The 21,677-nt window shown below is 39.1% G+C and overlaps 1 protein-coding gene across 1 annotated transcript in view; it reads right to left on the reverse strand.

Moving 5' to 3' along the window:
- The window catches only part of ARID1A (AT-rich interaction domain 1A), an 86,464-nt gene that overhangs the window by 37,845 nt on the left and 26,942 nt on the right, over positions 1–21,677 (reverse strand). Inside the window, exons 2-4 of the mRNA XM_034413557.2 lie at positions 17,036–17,248; positions 15,785–16,243; positions 14,136–14,249 (exon numbers count right to left, since the gene is read on the reverse strand). Of these exons, the coding sequence (XP_034269448.1) occupies positions 14,136–14,249; positions 15,785–16,243; positions 17,036–17,248 (786 nt within the window). The remainder of the gene's footprint in view (positions 1–14,135; positions 14,250–15,784; positions 16,244–17,035; positions 17,249–21,677) is intronic.

A 21,677-nucleotide genomic window follows, 5' to 3' on the forward strand; every position in this document is an offset into this window, starting at 1 on the left:
GAATGTACCCCATCCTTCCAGGGAATCCACCTCCTTCCTACTTCCACACAGAATTACTGTAATATGTTCTTCATATGGTGCAGAATGCAGCTGCACAGGTAGTAAATGATGTTGGAGATTCGATACATGAAACACCACTGTTTCATTAGCTGCATTGGTTGCCAATTGTTTCTGGATACAACTTAAAGTGTTGGTTGTCATCTTTAAAGCCCTTCATGGCTTGGAATCTGAGGGACCATCTTCTCCCAGTTGTTTCTATTCATCCAATCTGATCTGGCATGAGTGGCGTACTCCAAATCCTGTCAGTCAAGAAGTATCAGCTGGCTGAGACTAGGAGTCATGCCTTCTCTGCTGTAACCCATGCTCTGGAACATTCTCTCTCCAGAAACTTGGGTGGCCCATGTCCTGTTGGCCTCTGATAAGGCCTTGAAGACCTAGGCCTGGGATACCAAGTGTGTTAAGGGCCATTTTTCCTGGCTATATTAACTTCTACAGTTATGATTTTTTTCTTGGCTGCTATGCATATTTTTGGATTGTGTTTCTGTTTGGTTTTAATTGATTTTATGATTTCACTGCTCAGAGTCACTTGATTGAGATGGCAGCCATAGAAATTGAATGAGTGAATAATATAAAAATCTTTAGCCAAATGGAACAGTTAATTTCTAAGTGAGCCTGAATTTTTATTATTCCTGAAGAACAATTAACTGTTAAAAGCCCCTTTCCCTAGTTTTAATTTGTATGTCTCAATTTTAGAGAAAGAATTGAGCCACTTTGATCCATCGCTTATTTCATCTCCTTTTTAGATTGCTTGTATGAGATGGAGTTGCCCTTGGGAATAACCTTAACAGAAGATACATTACACCAGTTGTAGATCAACTTCCACAGAATTTGTTTTGTTTCAGAGACAACTGTTCACTTTTTGTTCTCTTTTTTCACCAGTGAAGGTTTAAATAGTTAAAAGCCAGAGTATTCAAAAATAATCTCATATCGACCTGTTTTTATTTATAATTATCAGACGAATGGAAATAGCCTTTCAATACAAGCATTATGGACTTTCTTCTTGGACAAGCACAGGTTTGCATCCTCTTTTATTATAAATAAAGTCCACTTCGTTCAGTGTTTTTTACTGTTGTTTCATCTGTCACTTGCTCTAATTGTAGCTCTTGGATTGATTGATTGATTGTTTACTGCTTTATTATGTAATATTTAAATAAAACACTTAATTTTGTTTAATGATCAGTTCATATACTACACACACACAAAATGATATAACTTAGCATAATATAACCATTAAAGCAAGATAAAGTTATTTCAAATTGGAAATTAAAAAGAACTAGGGAAGGTGTCCTGTGCCAATCAAAGGGACAGTGATTTTCATCCTAATCTTATAGGACACTGTATAAAAATTGACAATATTTACGTAACTCCCTGTGTCTGAAGTGATAGGCCAAAAAAATTTATTACAATACAAGTACACTACAATAATACTAAGACAAAAAAACTGGAAGAAGTATAATTCTACTGTTGGAGCTTATTTGATCTACAAGAGCAAATTCTGTTTTACAATATGGAATTTCCATATCGCTATGGGAAAAGCATTATAGTTCATCAGTATAATGTAAAGAATCTTCTTTAATCAGGAATTCTTATGCTACTGGCTTAAGGAATGATCTATTTGGCTTCAGAACGCAACTTGATATTATCTAACACAACAGGAAATAATGCCATTCCAACTGACGATTCCTACCCGTGACTCTTTGCTTAACATTGGTTCCGATGTTCTCTAGTGCCAAGAGTGCCCCTGAAGAAAAACCATAAAGTTAGAACTCTGAACTCTATAAGACAATTCCAGAAAGATTGATTCACATCTATTTTTATAGGAGAGAAAATGTACCATTCTTAAAAAAAAGAAAGAAAAGAAAAGGTTACGGTATGCTGCTTAGGTGTAAGTTGGAAAAATGATGAAAAAGAGTAGCATTTTAAACACTGCATTTTGGAATCTGATTTTTAATCCCTCTTTCACATGCATTCACTGATAGAATCCAAAGCCTTACCACAATATACATTTGTAAAGCAGTAAGTCAGCACGCTTGTAAAGAGCAAGCAACAATGCTATCGAGGCCCATTCAATCCCTGTGGTTTTCACAAGATTAACAACCCACCCTTGGAAATCTAAGCTGGGCAGTGAGAATCCTCTAGCAATTTCCTGATTACATCCCAGCTTGCCTGGCTACAACAAACTGGACTCAAAGCAGAAAGAAAGAAGTGACAGAAGAAAAGCTCAGTGCGCGTGCGCCGATTTTCTAATCTGCTCCTATCCCAGACCCAGCTGCCTTCACATTTCAGTTAATTTTCTAACTGAAATTGTTCCTAAGAAAACAAGAGCTGCCATCAGGGGAATCGGTAACGTATACAGACAGGAAGCTGTGCTGAGCCACCAACGACCAGAATAGAAACAGGAAATGGGCCCTGGATCTGTTGCAAACACAGCCTCCTCCTGCCTGAAGCACAGGGACAGCAAACGGCATCGGTGACTTCGAAGCAGCCTGATTTATAAGGCCGATTCTGATTGGCTGTCCTTCCAGGGAGACTCAAGCATATATCCTCCCCTGCTGCTCGGAAGGGCCATGACTGACACGGCAATGGGGGTGGGGAATTTCCTTCGGAGCATCAGGTTAGACTCTTGTAGTTCAGCAGTGGGAGACACCAGGACAACTAAGCAGATCAGTTCCAAGAAACGAGTCATGCCCAGAAATCATTTCACTGGAATAAAAAAGAGATTCCCAGAAACAGCCTTTCCAACAGTGCTTAGAAATAAAAGCGATTCTGTAGCTTTTTTTTTTTTTTAAAGCAGACACTCAGAATGAGATTGGCCTCCAGAGGAATAAAATTAAGATGTGGGTAATCGCACGCATGGTTTTGTTTTGCTATTAATCTTTTCATGCAAATGAGCACAGTCATTCAACAGAGAGGCCTTACAGGAACCTTCCTGCCAGAACAATTTGGGAGGCACTGATCCTTCAAATGCCATATGGATCTCTGGCACGGTGTACTCTGGGACCATTTACAGCAATGCCTAGACAAGTTATAATTAGCAAGCAAATGTTATTTTCCCATGAATTTACAAATTGTTGGGCCAAGTTCCACACTGTGAACTGAGGAGAGAGAAGGATAAATATCTTGGTTAAGAAATGTCTTCTCTTCATATTAGTAAACAAAATCACTTAACAAAGTCTGTGTTATTGCAACATGAATCCTAAACTGGTCGTATGATACTGCTGTCACTTAATATGCAGGTATTGGTCTATTGAAGGCATTGGCATTGGAACAGAAGCATACAATTTACTCTGATAAACTGTGAAATAGCTTTTCAGACTACCAACTGAATTCACTTACACCTTTTATTCATGAAATGTATGCCCTATAAACAGCACCACCGCATTTATAATAATGATCTCTCATACAAGGAGAAATCGATCGATGTAGCTAACGGCTGGACAAGTGGATGTTTAATCTTGTGGGAAAGTATACGGTTAGCAAGTAAGCAGAGAATCAGGGGGAGAGTATATTCCTGCATCCCTCCTTAGATGCTGAATAATCTCTTCAAGAGTTTTGTTTAACATCCAACACTCTCCGTCCTCATTAGTTATTTGAAATCAGTAATATCATGAAGAGACAAACAAGCATATTTTCATTCAGCAGAAGCCAAAAAGCTCTTTATCAAATCACACTTCAGCTAGAAGTTCACTTAGTAAGTACTTAGTCTTGTGATAAAAGAATAGATGTAGCTGCACGCCTAAGATACGTTTTCTATCTTACAAGTCTGAAATAGGACATATTTTGAAGGATATAGGTAGTCCTCAATTTACAACAGTTCATTTATTGACCATTCAAAGATACAATGGCACTGAAAAAAGTGACTTATGACTTCTTTTCACACTTATGACCGTTGCAGCATCCCCATGCTCATGAGATCACCTTTTGCGACAAGCAAAATCAATAGGGAAGCCAGATTCATTTAGCACATGTGTCCCTAATGTAACAACTGCAGTGATTCACTTAACAATTGTGGCAAGAAAGGTCGTAAAACGGGGCAAAATTCAATTAACGCCTAACTTAGCAACAGAAATTTTGGGCTGAATTGTGGTCATAAACCAAGGACTACCTGTACTTCTTTCTTCAGAAAATGGATACATGAATAAATCATAATTAAACATTTTTATTTTATAAAGATCTTTTATACACTTACTAGACTATATCTTTCCGGATTATTTTCTCACAGTCAAGCATTTAACTGAATTTATTGGAAAGCTAACAAGAGCAATTTTAAACAAGTAACACCGCTAACTTTATAAATATGTAGTTGAGATAATAATGATTGGGACAGATTTAGACCAGAGGTGTTAAAACTCGCGGCCCACGGGCCAGATGCATCACGCGTTGACCACGCCCACCCCGATTTAGCAAAGGGAGAAAAAGTTGTGATACGTCACGTGACAACATGTCGTCACGAGTTTTGACACCCCAGCATTAGACTGTCATGATTGGTTCAATCAAACACTAACCTACTTCTCAAGTAACTAAGGTCTATCATGAAAAAAAATTCTACTATAGCAAACAGATCTTAATTTAGCAAACTTTAGATGCAGCAGAGAAAATCTGCCATTATAGCGTGTTTCTATATATGCAGAAAATCTCATTCTGTATTTTGTATCTGTGTAAAATGTCTAAAGTATTTGTTTAAAATTCATATGCCATCTTACACATACATAAAGACTATTTGGATTTAATAGATCCTCTGCTTAAATTTCAATTAACTTGAATGTTTACGGTTTACTGTTTTATAAATACCTTGTATAAACTTATGGTAAGCTTGCCCAGAGTCTTTTTGAGTGGGTGGCCATAATAAAGTCAATATATAAGTAAATGGAATATTGGGTACAATTGAGATGGAATGTGCACCTGGAGAAGCAGTGGAGGGGAGTCTTGGTAGCACAGAGAAGGCGGTGCATTTTATCAGAGAGAAGCTGAAATTAAGAGACTGTGCAGCAGCTGGATGAGGGAGGATGAAAAAAGTTCAGGATAGCCACACCTTAGAATCCCTCAGGGCATATCTAGTAGGTTAGAAGGTGATAGCTTTAGTTTGGCAAGAGTCTGTCCATTAATGCAAGCAAATAAAGAACTGAACTTAAATGGATTTTGCTGTTGTCTTTGGGCTTGAGTCTTTGATAACTAGAGTAAAACTGTCTTCTTCTTGCTGATGAGTCGTGCACAACCAAGTTGCTTGGACAAGATCTTCAAACAGTGTCAGGGAAGCTTTGTGTAGCTTTGCAGAAGGCTAGCAACTGCCTTGGTCAGGTGTGCTTGGGAGGGCCGAGATGGCAGAATGCAGGCTGGCCAAAAGCGCAGATGAAGTGGGAGATAGGTGGGTGGGGAGAGTTGAAACAGAAGCAAACAAGACCAGGAGGAAAATGAGATCCTCACCTAATGACTGCAATCAAGCTACCACTAAGTGGTGCGCTCATATTAGGTTTCATCTAATGACCACTTTAGTGATGGAAATTCTGATCCCAATTAGAGTTGTTAAGCAAGGACTACCTGTACCAATTGATGCTTTTCTTACGTAAGGTCCACTGTTACAGTGTCAAATCTGCTATACCAAGCTGTAGGAGTTGACCGTGTAAGCATATGTCAAACGAGTACCTGCTTACTTGTATTACCATTTTAATGCTAGTTTGATGACGTTTTTAAAGCTGGCCAAGTAACAAATTATTCAACTACCGAAATATGATACAAATGCTAAAAAGTAATAACATTTCATTCAATAAAATAAGCTTAATAGGCAAACTGGTAAACAAATATTTACAACAAAGACAAACTGCACACAATTATGCATTTTAAAACATTCATGCCATATGATTAAGTATTTAATAAATTCATAATTTAAAAAAGGTATTAACTGAACAGTCAAGGTAAATAAGGTGGGATCTTATACTAACCCACTAATCAAATAAAAAGTTTTAAAAACTCTTTTTAAAGGCTATTTAAGATTCATATGTTTAGTAGCTGTTAAGCAAGTTGTATGTACCGCGTTTCCCCAAAAATAAGACCGTGTCTTACATTTTTTTGAACCCTGAAATAAACGCTTGGCCTTATTGCCATGCGCTCAAAAGCCCAATTGGGCTTATTATCAGGGAATGTCTTGTTTTGGGGAAAACAGGGTAGTTGATTCTGTGAGATGTACAGTACATTTGATTTATAAAGTATTTCTTAAACTATTCATGGAGATCAGGAATAAAAGTCCAAAGAAGCTTATTCCCACTGTTGTTTGTTTGGTTGACTGAATGCCATCAAATCAATGTCAACTCTTAGTGTCTACATACATAGATTTTCTCCAATAATCAGCCAGCAAAATGCACGCCTGATTGAAGGCACGTGTTTTACTGCCATTTCTAATAAGCTTCACTCCTTTTTTTTCTTAATGTCCTCCCTTCTTCACCTCGCAGTCCTTTACTCCTGACCTTTCTTCAAAAGATACATTAGTTACTGCTCTCCCTGTAAGTCACTTGAGAAGCAACTCTGATACCCACTGGTAGGTACATTTCCTATTAATGCTGTGACTGAAAATCGAGTAGGCAGACTGGTTCAAAGTGACAGAATTTAATTCACATTTCTCAAATTAACAGGCAAAGTGAAACATCATAATCTTCTGTTTTCACAGTTCTGAATTATGCACATATACATCTATCAAAAAAGAAGTCCATGCATTGCTGAAAATATTTTCATGAACAGAATATACAGTAACCCTTGCTTAGTGACTCCCTCAGACAATGACCATTCAGTTATAATGGTGGAAAAAAAGAGTAAATTTGAGACCAATGCCTGTGATATTTGCAGATCTGTAAAGCAACGGAAAGCTGAACTAAGATTATAAGCATAGTTGTAGTCGTATGGTTTTTCACTTAGCGACCAGGTTGTGGTCACTAAATAAGGACTATTTGTATATCTAACTTTCTACAGACAGTAATATGTATTAATTCTCAGGCAGATTTTAAAAAATTAAAAAAACAATTCAACAACAAAACACAACAAGTGTGTGCTTAAAAGTTGGAAACATAGAAAATTATAGAGTTGTATTAACTACTACCGTGTTTCTCCGAAAATAAGACCCCGTCTTATATTTTTTTGAACCCTGAAATAAGCGCTTGGCCTTATTGCCATGCGCACAAAAGCCCAATTGGGCTTATTATCAGGGGATGTCTTATTTTGGGGGAAACAGGGTAATTGATACTATCAATTTCTGATCCTTTAACATTTATAATATCATGTTTTAAAAGAAACACCCTAGAAATATTAAAACTTATGTGCTTACATCTAAGTACATACTAAGTATAGTATGGTTAATTAGACCTAGGCCACAGGAGCATGCATTTGTTGTTCCCCATATTTGCTTCTTCCCACTTTATCAATTCTTCCTATTTTATGTTACTATTAAGCGTTTTATTGACGCCAATAAGCGTCATGGCTTGTACAAAAGAGCCCTTAAAAGAAATCATGAATCAGTCATTTAGTTCAAGTGGAATAAGTGCTATTTCCAAACCCCTATGGGATTCAAAAATTTTTACTACTGATTCTCTGGGTGTGGCTTGGTGGGCGTGGCAGGGGATGGATACTGTAAAATCTCCATTCCCTCCCCACTCCAGGGGAAGGATACTGCAAAATCCCCATTTCCTCCTGATAAGCTGGGACTCAGGAGGCAGGCATTAGATGGGGGTGGGGCCAGTCAGAGGTGATATTTGCCGGTTCTCCGAACTTCTCAAAATTTCCACTAACGGTTCTCCAGAACTGGTCAAAACCTGCTGAATACCACCTCTGCCCCTATCTCTACATAAAACATTATGAGTGTACAGATTTACGAGTTGAATCCAATATTCAATGAGAGAATCTTTGCTCATGCAATCCTCTCTCCCCAGCCTGATAAAGCCCCCGACTCCACCATGCCTACCCATCCTTGGAGCCGGAAAAAAAGGGAACTCTATGATGGGAGGGTTAATTCAATCCACTAGTGACCCCAATGTGAGATTTCCCCCCCAAAGAGTTGTGAATATTAATTGCTTTGGATATTGAAGCAAATTTGAATATACTACTTAGGATTCCCAATCATAATTAAATATTTAAAAATTCTGGTTAACTGGAAGCTGAGTTAGCGTACATTTATCTCCTGCACCAATCCCAGTACAGCAACTATTAGCTAGCTTGTATGAACCAACTGGAAATAGGTTGCCCTGCCTGAGATTGAGGATTTACTGTTATTCAACAAACCACAATTAAACTAAATCCTGATTTAGCACGTATAAACTCAGTGTAAGTCTTAGAGGATCAATGTTAATATCAATTCAGCTCCTGACTACAATTAGGATTGGTAAAATAAGATCTACATTTCATAACTGAACAAATGACGATATAATGCAAAAGCTCATTCCCTGATTAAGAAATCAGAATGATTATATTCGTAAATTGTTAAATTCCTATGGTCCAATATTTTTAGTGTTTTTTACTTTTACCACTGTAATCTAAACAAACCCTTAAAATTATCAGCATGAAACTAAAGACAGATTAGACAATCAAGAGTTACTCAAAGTAACTCTTCAAGAGATGAAGCAGAAACTTTACTTGATATATACATATTGGCTCCACTCTGCCAAGAAGTAGCTAAGGTTGTAATGACTAAATTTTGGAAAATTTATCTTGCTCATAGCTGATCTATGTATTTTTACAGCAGTACCCATTCTGAAGTGGCCTCTTAGTAAATAGCCTAAGCAACATATAGTCTGTTTCTGTCCTATATAGTAGTAGTCTTGGTACTGTAACTGTGCAAAATATGACTTTTTCTTTACTCCTACTTTTGCACTGTTCATATTAGAACCATATGTCAAATGAATCACTTAGAGGAGAAATGCTTGTTATTCTTGACTTCAAAGCAAGATATTTTCATATTTTAATGTGGAAGTTGTTCCACAGAAAGATTCTCTCACAGATGTACTTCTACAGTCTCAACATTTTATTTCATGTGTATCATTAATAAATTATACTGTCAATCTCAGAAGAGTTATGTGCCATCATACATCTTTTAAGCAGGGCTATATAACCTTAAGTGAAATCCAGTCTTTTGAGAAGGACTACAGCAAAAAACAAAACAAGATGGGTAAACCTAATAGTGTAATAATAAAATATCTTAGGGTCATATTTGGGCTGCACAAATTGGGTTTTTCTCATTTATTCAAATAATTTAGAAAAAAGGGGAAGGGGCTCTAAATACAAACCACTGAACTACTGTAGTTTGCTGCAAGCCCAACAAAGAATCTAAAACAAACAGGAAATTGCAAAATATTCTATTCTAGTTATAATCACAAAACCGTTTTTCAGCCCTGACAAGACTCCTTGAACTGATGAGGCACATCCCCCAAATCTAAATTTTTAAATATCACATTGCGTGTATTTTTGAAGATTTCTAGAAATTATGTTGTAATACAATACATTCTGCTGACCCTGAATACAAAGGTAGTCCTCATTTAACAAACGTAATTGGGTCTGGAATTTCCATTGTTTAACTCAGGGGTTCCCAACCGGGGGTGCGAGACGATATTCCAGGGGGTGCAAAAACTTGGGTTTCGAAGTTTCAAAATTATAGTGTATATGCATAATTATATACATGTAATTATTTACTTTTGTAAGGGGTGAGAGAATATATCAGAAGCATTCGAGGGGCGCGGGGTATAGACAAGATTGGGAACCCCTGGCTTAACTGAAGGGCCAATTTATCAGGAAAAATGCCATGTGACCACATCAGTTAGCAAGGCAGTTCCAGTAGTGATGGTTGTGGTTGTTAGGCTAGGACCTCATGCTTCAACTGTTCCCTATCCCGCTATCTCCTCCCATATATCTCTGCCCTTTTGACTGGCTCTGCACTCTGCCACCTCCCACCACCTCCTTTTGACTTTCACTTTCTTCCTCCTAATTCAGACGTGTCAAAGTCATGGCCCGCGGGCCGGATGTGTCACACACTGGCCACGCCCACCCCAAGTTTAGCAAAGGGGGGGGGAGTCATGATACGTCATCACGTGACGACACGAGTTTGACACCCGTCCTAACTGAGCCTTCTTTAGCTGCTAGTCCTGCAAGGCTTTGCTCTTTTTTTTTTTATAGCAACCAAAATTCAGGTCTTAAAGAACTTTCCAAAAAAGGTACCTAGGTTTATCTGCAGTGGGAGGCTATTCTATAACTGAAGGGAAGCCAGCAAAAATGATGTTTTAGTGTCCTCATCAGCTACATTTGTGGCACAGGTAAAGCTGACTACCCCTTGGCTGTTCACTTATAATGAGATAGGTAAGCAAGCAATGAAGACTTTACTAAGTTCTCAGAAAGAGAACTGTGTCAAACCTGGTTGTAAGCACATAGCCCTTTTGTCATCATATTTGCACAGTTGATACAGGTAATAGTACTATCATCAATGGAAAGTTAGTCTGCTTTTCACCATGATTGCCATATTCTCAAAAAAGATGCTATCTTAATTATATACCACTGACACCCACCATTTGATAGGCAGGAGTCTCCTATACAATTGAATAATTTCTCATTTCTAAATGTGGTGGAAGTATTATTCAAGTCATTCATATGCCATTTTATTCTGTGCATGATGACTTAGACAAATTACTGAATATCAATATGACTAAAAATGACTGCTCCATTCTTGAAGAGATTCAGAGTGGAGAAGGAATTCCAAATTCCATAATTGTATTCCCAGATTCTTTCCCCTCCTCCTTCATTTATAAAGAGTGCTTTGATGCAAACAAGCACCAACAAAACCTCAGAGTGCCTAACTATGGAAGTAGCAGTATCTATGGGCACTTAAATGAAATAGGAACTTAATCGCAAGAAAGGAGAATTCTGAGTTAACTGATGCCTCTAGGAAAAAGCCTTCCTGCCTTGTGCAAGCTCACGTTACTACAACGCACATCAATTTGGGCAGGCTGGGTTTTTCTGTTACATTTAAAGAAACATAGTAAGATAGAGAAATCTAGACATATGAGAAATAAGAAATGTGAATCCCCAGGGCACAGCCATTTACAATCTAAATCAGGGGTCTCCAACCTTGGCAACTTTAAGACTTGTGGACTTCAACTCCCAGAGCAAAGCTGGCTGAGGAACTCTGGGAGTTGAAGTCCACAAGTCTTAAAAGTTGCCAAGGTTGGAGACCCCTGATCTAAATGATAGCCTCAATGCACCAAGTATTTCCAGGGTAAATTTGGGATGAGCAAAAGAGACTATCACCTGAAAGATGTTGTGTTGGGCTTGAAAATCCTCTGCATGCTTACTGACCATCTGGGCAATGAGATACAGAGTTGTGTCTTTTAACACTCACAAAAACTCAACTTTTCTCTGCAGATAAAATAAAGAAAAAAAATCTTTCCAACTCAGTGACTTTACGATTCAGTTTCCTTTGTAAATCTTTTCGGAAATCGGTTGTACTATGTAACAAGTATTGCATACTCCTACATAAATGTAGTTATTTGGGCTTATCGGAGAGCTTGCAGTGCTCCAGAGGTCTGAGGGTTAGGTGGATAACACTAGGATTGGCCTGTGGGAGAAAGAAAGGCCTAGGTTCATTTGGGAAGTTGGTAGCAAAAGCTTTCCTTACCTAACAGCAAAAGAAGCCCTGATATTGCCCCCCAAAGAGTCTGCAACTGGAGAAATGACACAGGAAGGGAGCTGACCTCCAAATTACTTTAATCTAGCACTATTATTTTGGGACCCTTCCTGCATTCATTTCCCAGGATCCTACATGCAGTTATGAGTGGAGACCTCTATAGATTCTTCTGATTTCTCAAAGAAAGGATCCACACCCAGGGGTGGGCTGCTGGGAGTTCACATGGTTTTGGGAGAACCTCTAGCTAAGATTCTGTGCAATTCGGAGAACCCCCCAAATCCCACTCCTGGCTGGCCCCGTCCCTCCCCTCCCTGGAGTCCCCACATGGCTCATTTTGGATGCAGGTTAAGTGCATGGGCGTGCAGAGGCTCAGGAAGGGCGAAAAACGGGCCTATCAAGTTCGGGAAGGCTGGAAATGGGCCCGTTTCCAGCCTCCAGAGGGCCTCCGGAGCCTGGGGAGACCATTTTAGCCCTCCCAGAGGCTTGAGGAAAGCCTCTGGAGCCCGGGGAGGGCAAAAATGCTCCCCCTGCCACGGCGCAGGAGGCCAACTAGGCCACGCTTGGCCACACCCACCCAACAACCGGACAGAGAACCCCTTGCTAAAATTTTTGAAGCTCACCTCCGTCCACACCCCAACCCTGGTGTTATCCCCCTAACCCTCAGACCTGCAGCACTGCAAGCTCTCAGGTAAGCACAAATGACTACGTTTATGTAGGAGTGAGCAACACTTGTACATAGTGCAACTGATTTCTGAAGAGATTTACAGAAATATTACACTGGAAGGAAACTGAATCCTAGAATCACTGAATTGGAAAAATTATTTCCTTTATTTTAATGAGGATCAAATAACCTGGTACCTCTGCATATACTATGTATTAAATCCTATTGAAGTTAACAGGATTAATAACAAACGACTAGGAATTATAGTCCAAAACATCTGGAGTGCTTATCCATGTCCCTGAACAGCAAGGAATTAGGAAATTTGTTCAGCAACCAATCCTGGAAATAATTTGGAAATTCCAATAGATTATGTAATGTTACCTACCATTTAGATATACAAATCTAAATGCACAATATTCTGCTTTAAATGGAAGTCACTCCACTAAGAGAAACTTAATCCCAACTACAAGCAACTACTCCCAACTACTATTTTAGAAGAGGAATAGGAAAGAGTAGAATAGAGTAGACTGGAGTAGAGTAGAGTAGAGTACAGTAGGACAGAAAACAGAGTTGGAAGGGACCTTGGAAGTCTTCTAGTCCAACCCCCTGCTTAGGCAGGTACCATTTCAGACAAATGGTTATCTAATCTCTTCTTAAAAACTTCCAGTGCTATTTCATCAGTCTCTTCTGTAGTCAAAACTAGGATATACAATGACTATTAGCTATGCCAACTGGGAAGACTATATAGAGAACGAGGTATTGTGAAGCAAAGCAGCTGATCATGGAAGAAATACTTTCTTTTTAGTAAGTATCTAAGAAGGATGTTACCTGCCCTTCATTCCATTACTGGTATGAACATTAAGCTTCTCTGCACTCTGCATCCCTCTAAAGTGAAGTGTTTTATCTAAATGACTGAAATGTTCAATGTTGACTACCTTTCCAAAGAGGCTCCTAGTAAACCTTTTAAACATATAGTAAGGGGCTTTGCAAAACACCAAGCTCTTTTGCATTTTGTTCTCAAAACTACCATTGAGAGGTGCACTATTCTGAAAGCCAAACACTCTAATATAAGTGGAAGAAACCAATTCCAGGTCAGCAGCTTAAAACTCATTTGAGATGCTGGGGGTAATCTCTTGAGGAGAAACTTGGCATAAAGCCGAGGCACTAAACAGCTTTTTCACACATTACAAAGGCTGTCCTTTGAGGAGCAGGAAAGAACTATACATATGAAGCCATTAGCCTACTAATTATTCTCTTCACAAATGATATAGTGAGGGCCATAAATAGGGAACTATATATGTGATGGTCCATCACCAAAATATGAATAGTATAGCCTCTTCATCATAATTTAGGTGCTAGGCACATACCGATATAACTTTATCATTTAGAGACTTTTTTAAAAAACTAAAGATGCAACAATTGACCACATCTGAATGAATTTTCTCATCTGCAAAAAAAAAAAATCAAGTTAACCAGGTTAATACAGTTAGCTAATGGAGTTCGGCTCTAGCAGAAATTAAATCAATTGTACAATGCAATAGAAGTTTCATACTGTGAGCTTAATACAAAAAATAAATAAATAGCAGAACCAAAAGTTAACACATACCTCTTATACTTCAGGCAAAATTCTTCCACTTAAGTAAAAAAAAAAAAATTCAGTAATCTAGAATTCCATGGTGCAAGAGGGTTTTTCCCAATTTTTCCAAGATACAGTAATGCACAATAAAGTATCCCGTTTTGCCTCCCTTATCTAATTTTTTGACTCACCGGTAAGCTAGAGGGTCTTGACTGCAGATTCAAAGTCACATCTTCTTGCCCTTTACTGGAAGCCATTGACGTGGCAGACGACCCATGGGAGCCAAATGAGTCCTGTGACAACTCCTAGAATATAAGAAGACCAACCAGTGGGGGGGAAAACCCACAGAAATATTATTTTTACCTCAGTCTAAATTATGGTACAGTCATCTGTCTTCCTGGGCTCTCTTCAATCGCCCCAAGTGGTGGCAACAGTTAGAAGTAAGTATTATAAACAACTGCAGAAGTTAAAAATTAGTGTAACCCAATAGTGCTAAAAACCCTTCCTAACTTCCCATGTTGGGTCACTATTTCTTGCTCTTGCATAGTAAATGACATCAGTAAGTAGCCCAGGAGCAAAATATTGATGGTACATCCAATCAACCAGATAAGACAGATTGTCAATCAATCCAGGATCAGCAAGCATATATTTTTGTGTTTTCTCTCTGAGCCGCCAATGTGTGTGTGTCTGTATTTTTTTAAAAAAACCTACACACAATGAATAAAATTTAACAAATAACCTGCCATTTTGTGCTTCTTGGAAACACAGCAAGCATTCAATGGTTAACTCACTGCCCCCTTCTGATCCCTACTCCAGAGATATGGTGAAGACAGTGCAAATGCCTGAATCTTTCTTTTTCTCTTGCCTTAAAGCTAGAGGTTTTGGAAGACCTACTCAAGACCTCTGCTGCAACAATTCACCATGCAGAGAAAACTAATATGCGGTGGTATTAGCCTTCCCAAGCTTTATGCCTTTCAAGGTCAGCAAGTACAGTGTTCCAGAAACCGCCCTAGTTTGCAAAGATGCACATGGAAGAGTTGAACAGACAAGCTCCAATTTCTTCAAATCACCCGTTTCATTTTCCTTCATTGTGGTTTTGCATTACTATAAGAATCCTCACTTCTCCTCACATTAAAACTGTGGTGTTCCAATTCAAGTACTTCTTTGCTACTTGTCATGTAACACCTCTCTTTGAAAGTAAGGTAAAGAAGGACAAGTGTCACATGGTAAATGAGGAGGGGAAAAAATGTTAAAAATCCCCACTCTGCCCCATCAAAAACTTGGGAATCATCTCGCCTGAATTGCTTTACAGATATGTTTGACAGGATAAATTACAGCTGTACCAGGTCAGGAGACGGTACTAAAAGGAGAACAATGTATGCCTCTTTGAGCTCCTAAAAGAAAAGGCAGGATATGCATTGATGTATCTAAATCAGGTTGCACTTGATAGAGTACTTTTTGCCTGTGGGCTATCACAGACGAACAGTGAAAGGTGGTGTTTTTGTTTGGTGTGTGTAAATTGGCTTTCTGCCTGGTTACCGACAAATGGACTACTCAGGTATTGATACGTAACTCTGCTCTCAAATATTTAAGGCAGTGTTTCTTAACTGTGGCAACTTTAAGATGTATGGACTTCAACTCCCAGAATTCCCCAGCCAGCAAAGGAGTAACTCATCTCTTTGCCAAGCTGCATTTCTTTCTATTTCCACTTGAAGAGCAGAAAAGGTATTAATAGGTCTGACCCAGAACCCGAGCTACTGTGTAGCTGTCTAGTTTTCCAGAAATACCTATCAAAGGATTGGGGCAGAGGAATGGGGCAGTTCATGGAAGACAAACCTACCTGTGGAGGTGGGAAGCGCTGCTGAGAATACGCCGCCGGCTGCTGTGACTGAGACGGAGGGTATGTTGCCGATGGCTGGGCGAGCGCCGAGGTAGCAGACTGCTGAGCTTGCTGCTGCTGCTGCTGGTAAGGGGACTGGGACTGCTGCTGAGAGTAGGGAGTCTGACCCTGGGGGTGTTGCTGCTGGCCTGGGGTTGGCTGCTGGGGATATGGAGATGGGGACTGCTGGTGGGATGGTTGTGGCTGTGGCTGGGAATAGGGGGGCTGGGATGACTGAAGCTGAGGAGGCTGAGACTGAGTTTGCGTTTGCTGATAAGAGGGCTGAGCATGTGGGGCCTGAGTGGGGGGCTGCTGGGCATAAGAAGGCTGTTGCTGGGGGTGCGGACTCTGCTGGTTGTAATAAGGGGTCTGACTCTGCTGCCCGTATCCAGTAGGGCCCTGCTGTCCATAAGGCGGTATCTGTTTGGGAGAGAAACCAATGTCGATCAGGAAGATGCTGAAGAATAGAGCTGAGAGAGATACATTACAGGGAGTCCTTGACTTATGACCATTCATTTAACATCAGTTTGAAGTTATAGCAGCCTCGTACTTGATTTATGACCCATCCTTGAAGTTACAACAGTGCAACCACGTGACTGCGCTTGGCAACTAGCTCGCATATACAATTGTCTTCCGGTCATGCGATCATGGTTTGCGACCTTCCCAGAGGTTTTCCAGCAACTTAATTGGGGAAGCCAGATTTGCTTAATGACCATGGTAAAAATGGTCATAAAATTGGTCCCGGACATGTGATGACTTGCTTTAATGACCGCATCACTTAAGTGACCAAAATTCCAGTCCCAACTATGATGCCAAGTCATAGACTATCTGCACTCTTGCCTGGAAGTTTTCAGATATTAGTTATGACTATTAATTTCATTATGATCATAATATTGTAAACAGGATGGTCACAACTGTTCTATTGCAGGGACAGGAAATATTCTGTCCTATTTAGCGCACCTGCCTTTGCCCAACTGGCACCTTCCAGATGTAATTTCTTCATTTATTTGCTTACAATAATGTAACTCTCTTAATTCAGTCATCTTAACTGAAAGCTGCACAGTAATAGTAAATAAATGAATTTAGTGACACAACTGAGATATGATCATTTACCAGCCTGTTCACTCAAAACCAATATTTAAGGTTCTGAGATCTAGTCCGTTTATGGAAAATGTGCGTATGTTTTCAGAGGACTGCATGCTCCCTCTTTACCTGCTGTGCATAAGAGACGGTGCCCATTGCAGTTTGCGTCCTGCTTAGAGTTCCCACTGGATATCTCTGGGGAGTCTGTGGCCCATATGGCTGTCCTGGGTATCCATGGCCTTGTTGCTGCCCTGACTGAGGTCCCTGCTGTTGTGTGTATAGGTTGTTTCCTCCATAAGGCTGAGGTCTCATCTTCCCCATCTGATCCATTGGACTGGATGGCTAGGAAAGAAAATCAGAGTAAGTTATAAAATATCCAATTGCTGTAGAAGCTATCTAATAATATCGTCACTTACTTGTGAAGAACTCTAAAAGAGCCAACCAAAAGAAAAATAAAAGAAAGGTAAACAAGCCTTTAACCGTCATTAAAATTCAACAGGAAAGCAGAAGAAAAAATATACCTTTTGAAATTTTTATTTGTTCTGGAGATATACAGAGCCCTAGAATAAGTTACTATGGCACACCTTCTTCGACTTGATGCCCTCCAGATTTTGAGGGTTACAATTCCTAGCCAATAAAAATCAAAATTCCCTGGTGCTGCTGATTGGGAATTAAAGGAGTGGTGGAAAGAAGGAATAGATACACATAGCTGCATTCAATTTTTTTTGGCCCTGGAAGTTAACTGACTTCTAAAACCATGAGGACAACCAGTATCCATCAAGATTGGCCAAATGGCAACTGTGCTCTTATTTTATAGTTTTTCGATTAAATACTCCTTCAAGTCAAATTCAACTTCCAGTGATTATACAGCCGTGTCCATTCTGCTTTCTTAGCAACAATGAGGAAGCAATTTGCTACTGTCTTTTTTCAGGTTGCTTTTTGATTTCCCACTCTAGTCTTAGGGCCCTGGGGTTTCTTAGTGGTTTCCTATTCAATTGCTAATCAGTGCCAATCCTGTTTAGCATTTTTGAAATCTGCCAAGGTTGACTGTTGCCACTAGCTGTAGCACTCGGATGCTAAATAATACTTCATTATGAGAAGATGCTTACAGGTTAAGAAAGCTAGGTCAAAATCAAAACTCTGAAGCTAACTAGATTGACCAAAAATATTGGATTTTATTAGTTTCCAGCAACCACACTAAGATATAGTCTACCCTTTTTTTTTGCTTTTTTTTTTTTTTTTTAGAATCCTTTCTCCTTTAATTTGGAAGGATCATCAATATAGGAGTTTACCAACAAATAACTCTTCTATCTGTTCCGATCTTTTAGATCACTAAGTTGATGTGATTGATCAAAAAAACACAAAACTTTTCTATTTGGTTAAAAAAAAAATCTACTTTTTCTGTTTCCTAAAGAAAACACATGAGAATTATTGTTGTAGAATAGATTAACATATCTTTTCTCACTTCTGGGTAGTATTAGTACAGTGTTAAAAAGCTGGATAATTATCACAGATTTAGGTTTTTATACATAACTTGTATAAAAGCTTCTAATATCCATGGTAAACTGACAGCTTCTGGTTTAAATTGAAACCGTCAGGATAGGAAGGATCCAAACATTCAATATTTAATGTATGCCACACATTCCTAAAATTGTCTATAGATTTCACTTCAATTATCTCATGTTGAAAAATTGCAACTAAATATGAATTTAATATTTAAGAAGCCCTGTCAAAACTGAATATGGCCTTATGTTATACAATAAGTTATTATTAAGAGAAAATATACCAACATATTTTAAAGAGTAATCCAAGATAAAATAAATTTTAAAGTGTAAAGGACTGGAAAGTCTTTCATAGACTGATATGTGGTAAATTATTTCAGTAAATCATGATTGCATTTCATGTGTTAATTTTACACTGATAAATATAAGAGGAAAATACTGGTCTAGAATAAGGAGGCGGGACTAAAGAAATGATTAACTCAGCTTCAAAGCAAGGCAGTAGAGGAATACCCACAAATTGTATTATCCTATCAGCAAGACGGAGAATCCGGATCCTTTTTTATCACTAACAACTCTTACCACTTGCTAAATTTAAAGACATCAGAAGCAATTTCCAAATTGCTGTTCCCCAAAACCTAACATGAAGTAAACAGCACAAATTCCAGATTATTATAAGGAGGAAAATAGCCAGTTTTGAAGTTATGGTTAAAGCACCAGGCTACAAAGCAGGAGATCATGAATTCTAGAATCCTGCCTTAGAAAGCTGACTGGGTGACTTTGGGCTGGTCACTCTCTCAGCCCAACTCGCCTCACAGTGTTCTATGTGGGGAAAATAGGAAGAGGAAAGTGTATTGGATATATTTGCCACCTTAAATGATTTGCAAAAATAATAAAGGTGGGGTGTAAATAAATTAATAAAAATAACCCCCGACTTAATTTATGGTGAATATTTGGATCTAACCACATATTTTTCTTGGTAAGAGTATGAAGTGATTTGTAATGTTTGCCTTTACAGAATGTTTTATTGGAAATCCACATTAAAGCCAATCAAACACTTTGAATAATTAAAGTTTTTTACTCATCAGAATATCATTCATGCTAATTTAACAAAAACATCTAAAAACCGTGGAAATTTGCACATTCTGCTCTGGTTCCAATGAAAATGCTGCTCTTTCGCAAATGATTACCCTGATCCAAGTCAAACTCCCATTTTCAATCCACAAAGCAAGGACAGACAAACACTTGCTGTCAAGATACTTTGGATTACGATTTTCACAACCATCAGTCCTTTGAGGTAAAGGTTGGGAAACAAATACACAAAAAAATACCCTGTTTCCCCCAAAATAAGACATCCCCCGATAATAAGCCCAATCGGGCTTTTGAGCGCATGGCAATAAGGCCAAGCACTTATTTCAGGGTTCAAAAAAATATAAGACAGGGTCTTATTTTTGGGGAAACATGGTACTGGGACTTATTTTATAGATAAAGGCTGTAATAACAGAAACGTATCAGCAATGATATGATGATAAGAAATGCCTATTAGCATTTCTCCCTCCTTCCCTTTTATACCCAAGAGTCAAAGCAGGACATCCTAACTGTATTTCTCACACTTTCCTGTGTTCCCATGCTAAGTTCCTGTTTTCCCAATGGATGCTGTGTACTCTTCGTACTCTTCTACAAGACTGGTTAGGGTTGATGGGTACTGATTAAATTTAAAATATTTAGAGGTGTTTGTGCCTAGAACTATCTAAAAATGGCTGTGATATTCTCAAGAAAAGAATGACAAGTATCTCAGAGCAACTATACCCAAGCTGGATCTTCCAGATGTGTTGTGACTACAATTTTTATTGTATCCACTCTGACAATTATAGTGTAACACAGCTGGAGAGCATTAAGTTGGGGAAGGCTGCTGTGTGAGTATAAGTAACCTTTAAAATGACATATTTAACATTCAAGGGCAAAGCATGACTTTTTTTATAGGTAGTAATGCTCTCCTTTTACATTCCATCAATTTATGTTAACCTGTTCTGCTCAGTTTGCATCTTATTTTCTAAGGACACGTTTCTCCATGCACCGCACGCCCCATTCTAAAGAAGAGCCGTATCTCTATGAAGTTTCTTAACTAATAAGGTTTTGGCTTAGAGCACACCCCTTCTTTATCTGTGATATAATATTGGGGAGGTTTTGTCGAAGTTTTAAGGGATACTGGGAAAACATTGGCTACCTCTGACATGAGTTACCTCTGCACTGAGCTGTTTTGCAAATTTGGTCTCTTTCCAGAACAAGGCAAGATAATCCATGTCCTCTCCTCTTGGTCAACATTTGAATAGTAGCCTCAAAAGTAACCTGTGTCTGTCTGGCCATAGAACTTTTAACTGTATTACTGGTATCATTGCTTTTTGGGGGGGGGGGAGTTTCAAAACAATGGTTTTCTAGGAGTGCAAATTGTTATGGCAGCACTGCAGAATCTGCAAATTCAGTTTCTAAGACCAAAATAAATTGGAAGGACATTGCTACCTTTAATGTTGTAATTAATGCTACTCCTAATTGCAAAAATAAAGGCCGAAGACTTCCGATGCACTTTCAAGATGGTTACACTGCAGAAGTCAGAAGTGAAGTCAGAATCCTTAACAATATGGAGAAATTGCAAAGCCTACCTGGGGTCTCGATTTTTTTCCCCCCTCCTGGCCAGCTGTGCCATCAACCTGATAATAAAAATTACATTTTTGGTGGGGAGGGGGAGGAGGAATCTCACTGGCTCTTTAACCGAGGGAAGCTCTAATTGATTCCCACAGTAATTAACCTGCATTTTACCTCAGAGTGTGCTAGTTAAGGAAGTCAGTGCAGCTATTTATAACTCCTCTCAAATTGAGGGCAGACTGCCTAAAATCTAACACATCCCAGCTGTACTCCTGTTTGAACTGGGGCCAAGGGAATTTTTTAAAGCAATCTTGGCACTGAATGAATGACACCAACACGATGAGAGCACAGAGTGGTTGTGTTGTGGTGACGTAGCAGTGGAGGTGGAATGGGAAGGGGGGCAACTGCATGATAATCCCTCCTTCTCCGGCGTGCTCTGAGCTCATAGGCCCCAACCCTACTATCCCTATACAGCCAAGTCAGGAACCACTACTGAGATCAAAATACAGGAAGTGTCTTTTCCCTCTGAACACACGTGGCTGATCTGCTCAGACTGGAGCCACACCATCCCTGCCAGGGAGGTTAACTCTCATAATCTCTGACCATAACCCAGAAAGAGTGGAGGGAAC

This window comes from Pantherophis guttatus, chromosome 10 (assembly GCF_059756535.1).
Source record: "Pantherophis guttatus breed Tessera chromosome 10, ASM5975653v1, whole genome shotgun sequence".
In the NCBI taxonomy this organism is placed as follows: Eukaryota; Metazoa; Chordata; class Lepidosauria; order Squamata; family Colubridae; genus Pantherophis; species Pantherophis guttatus.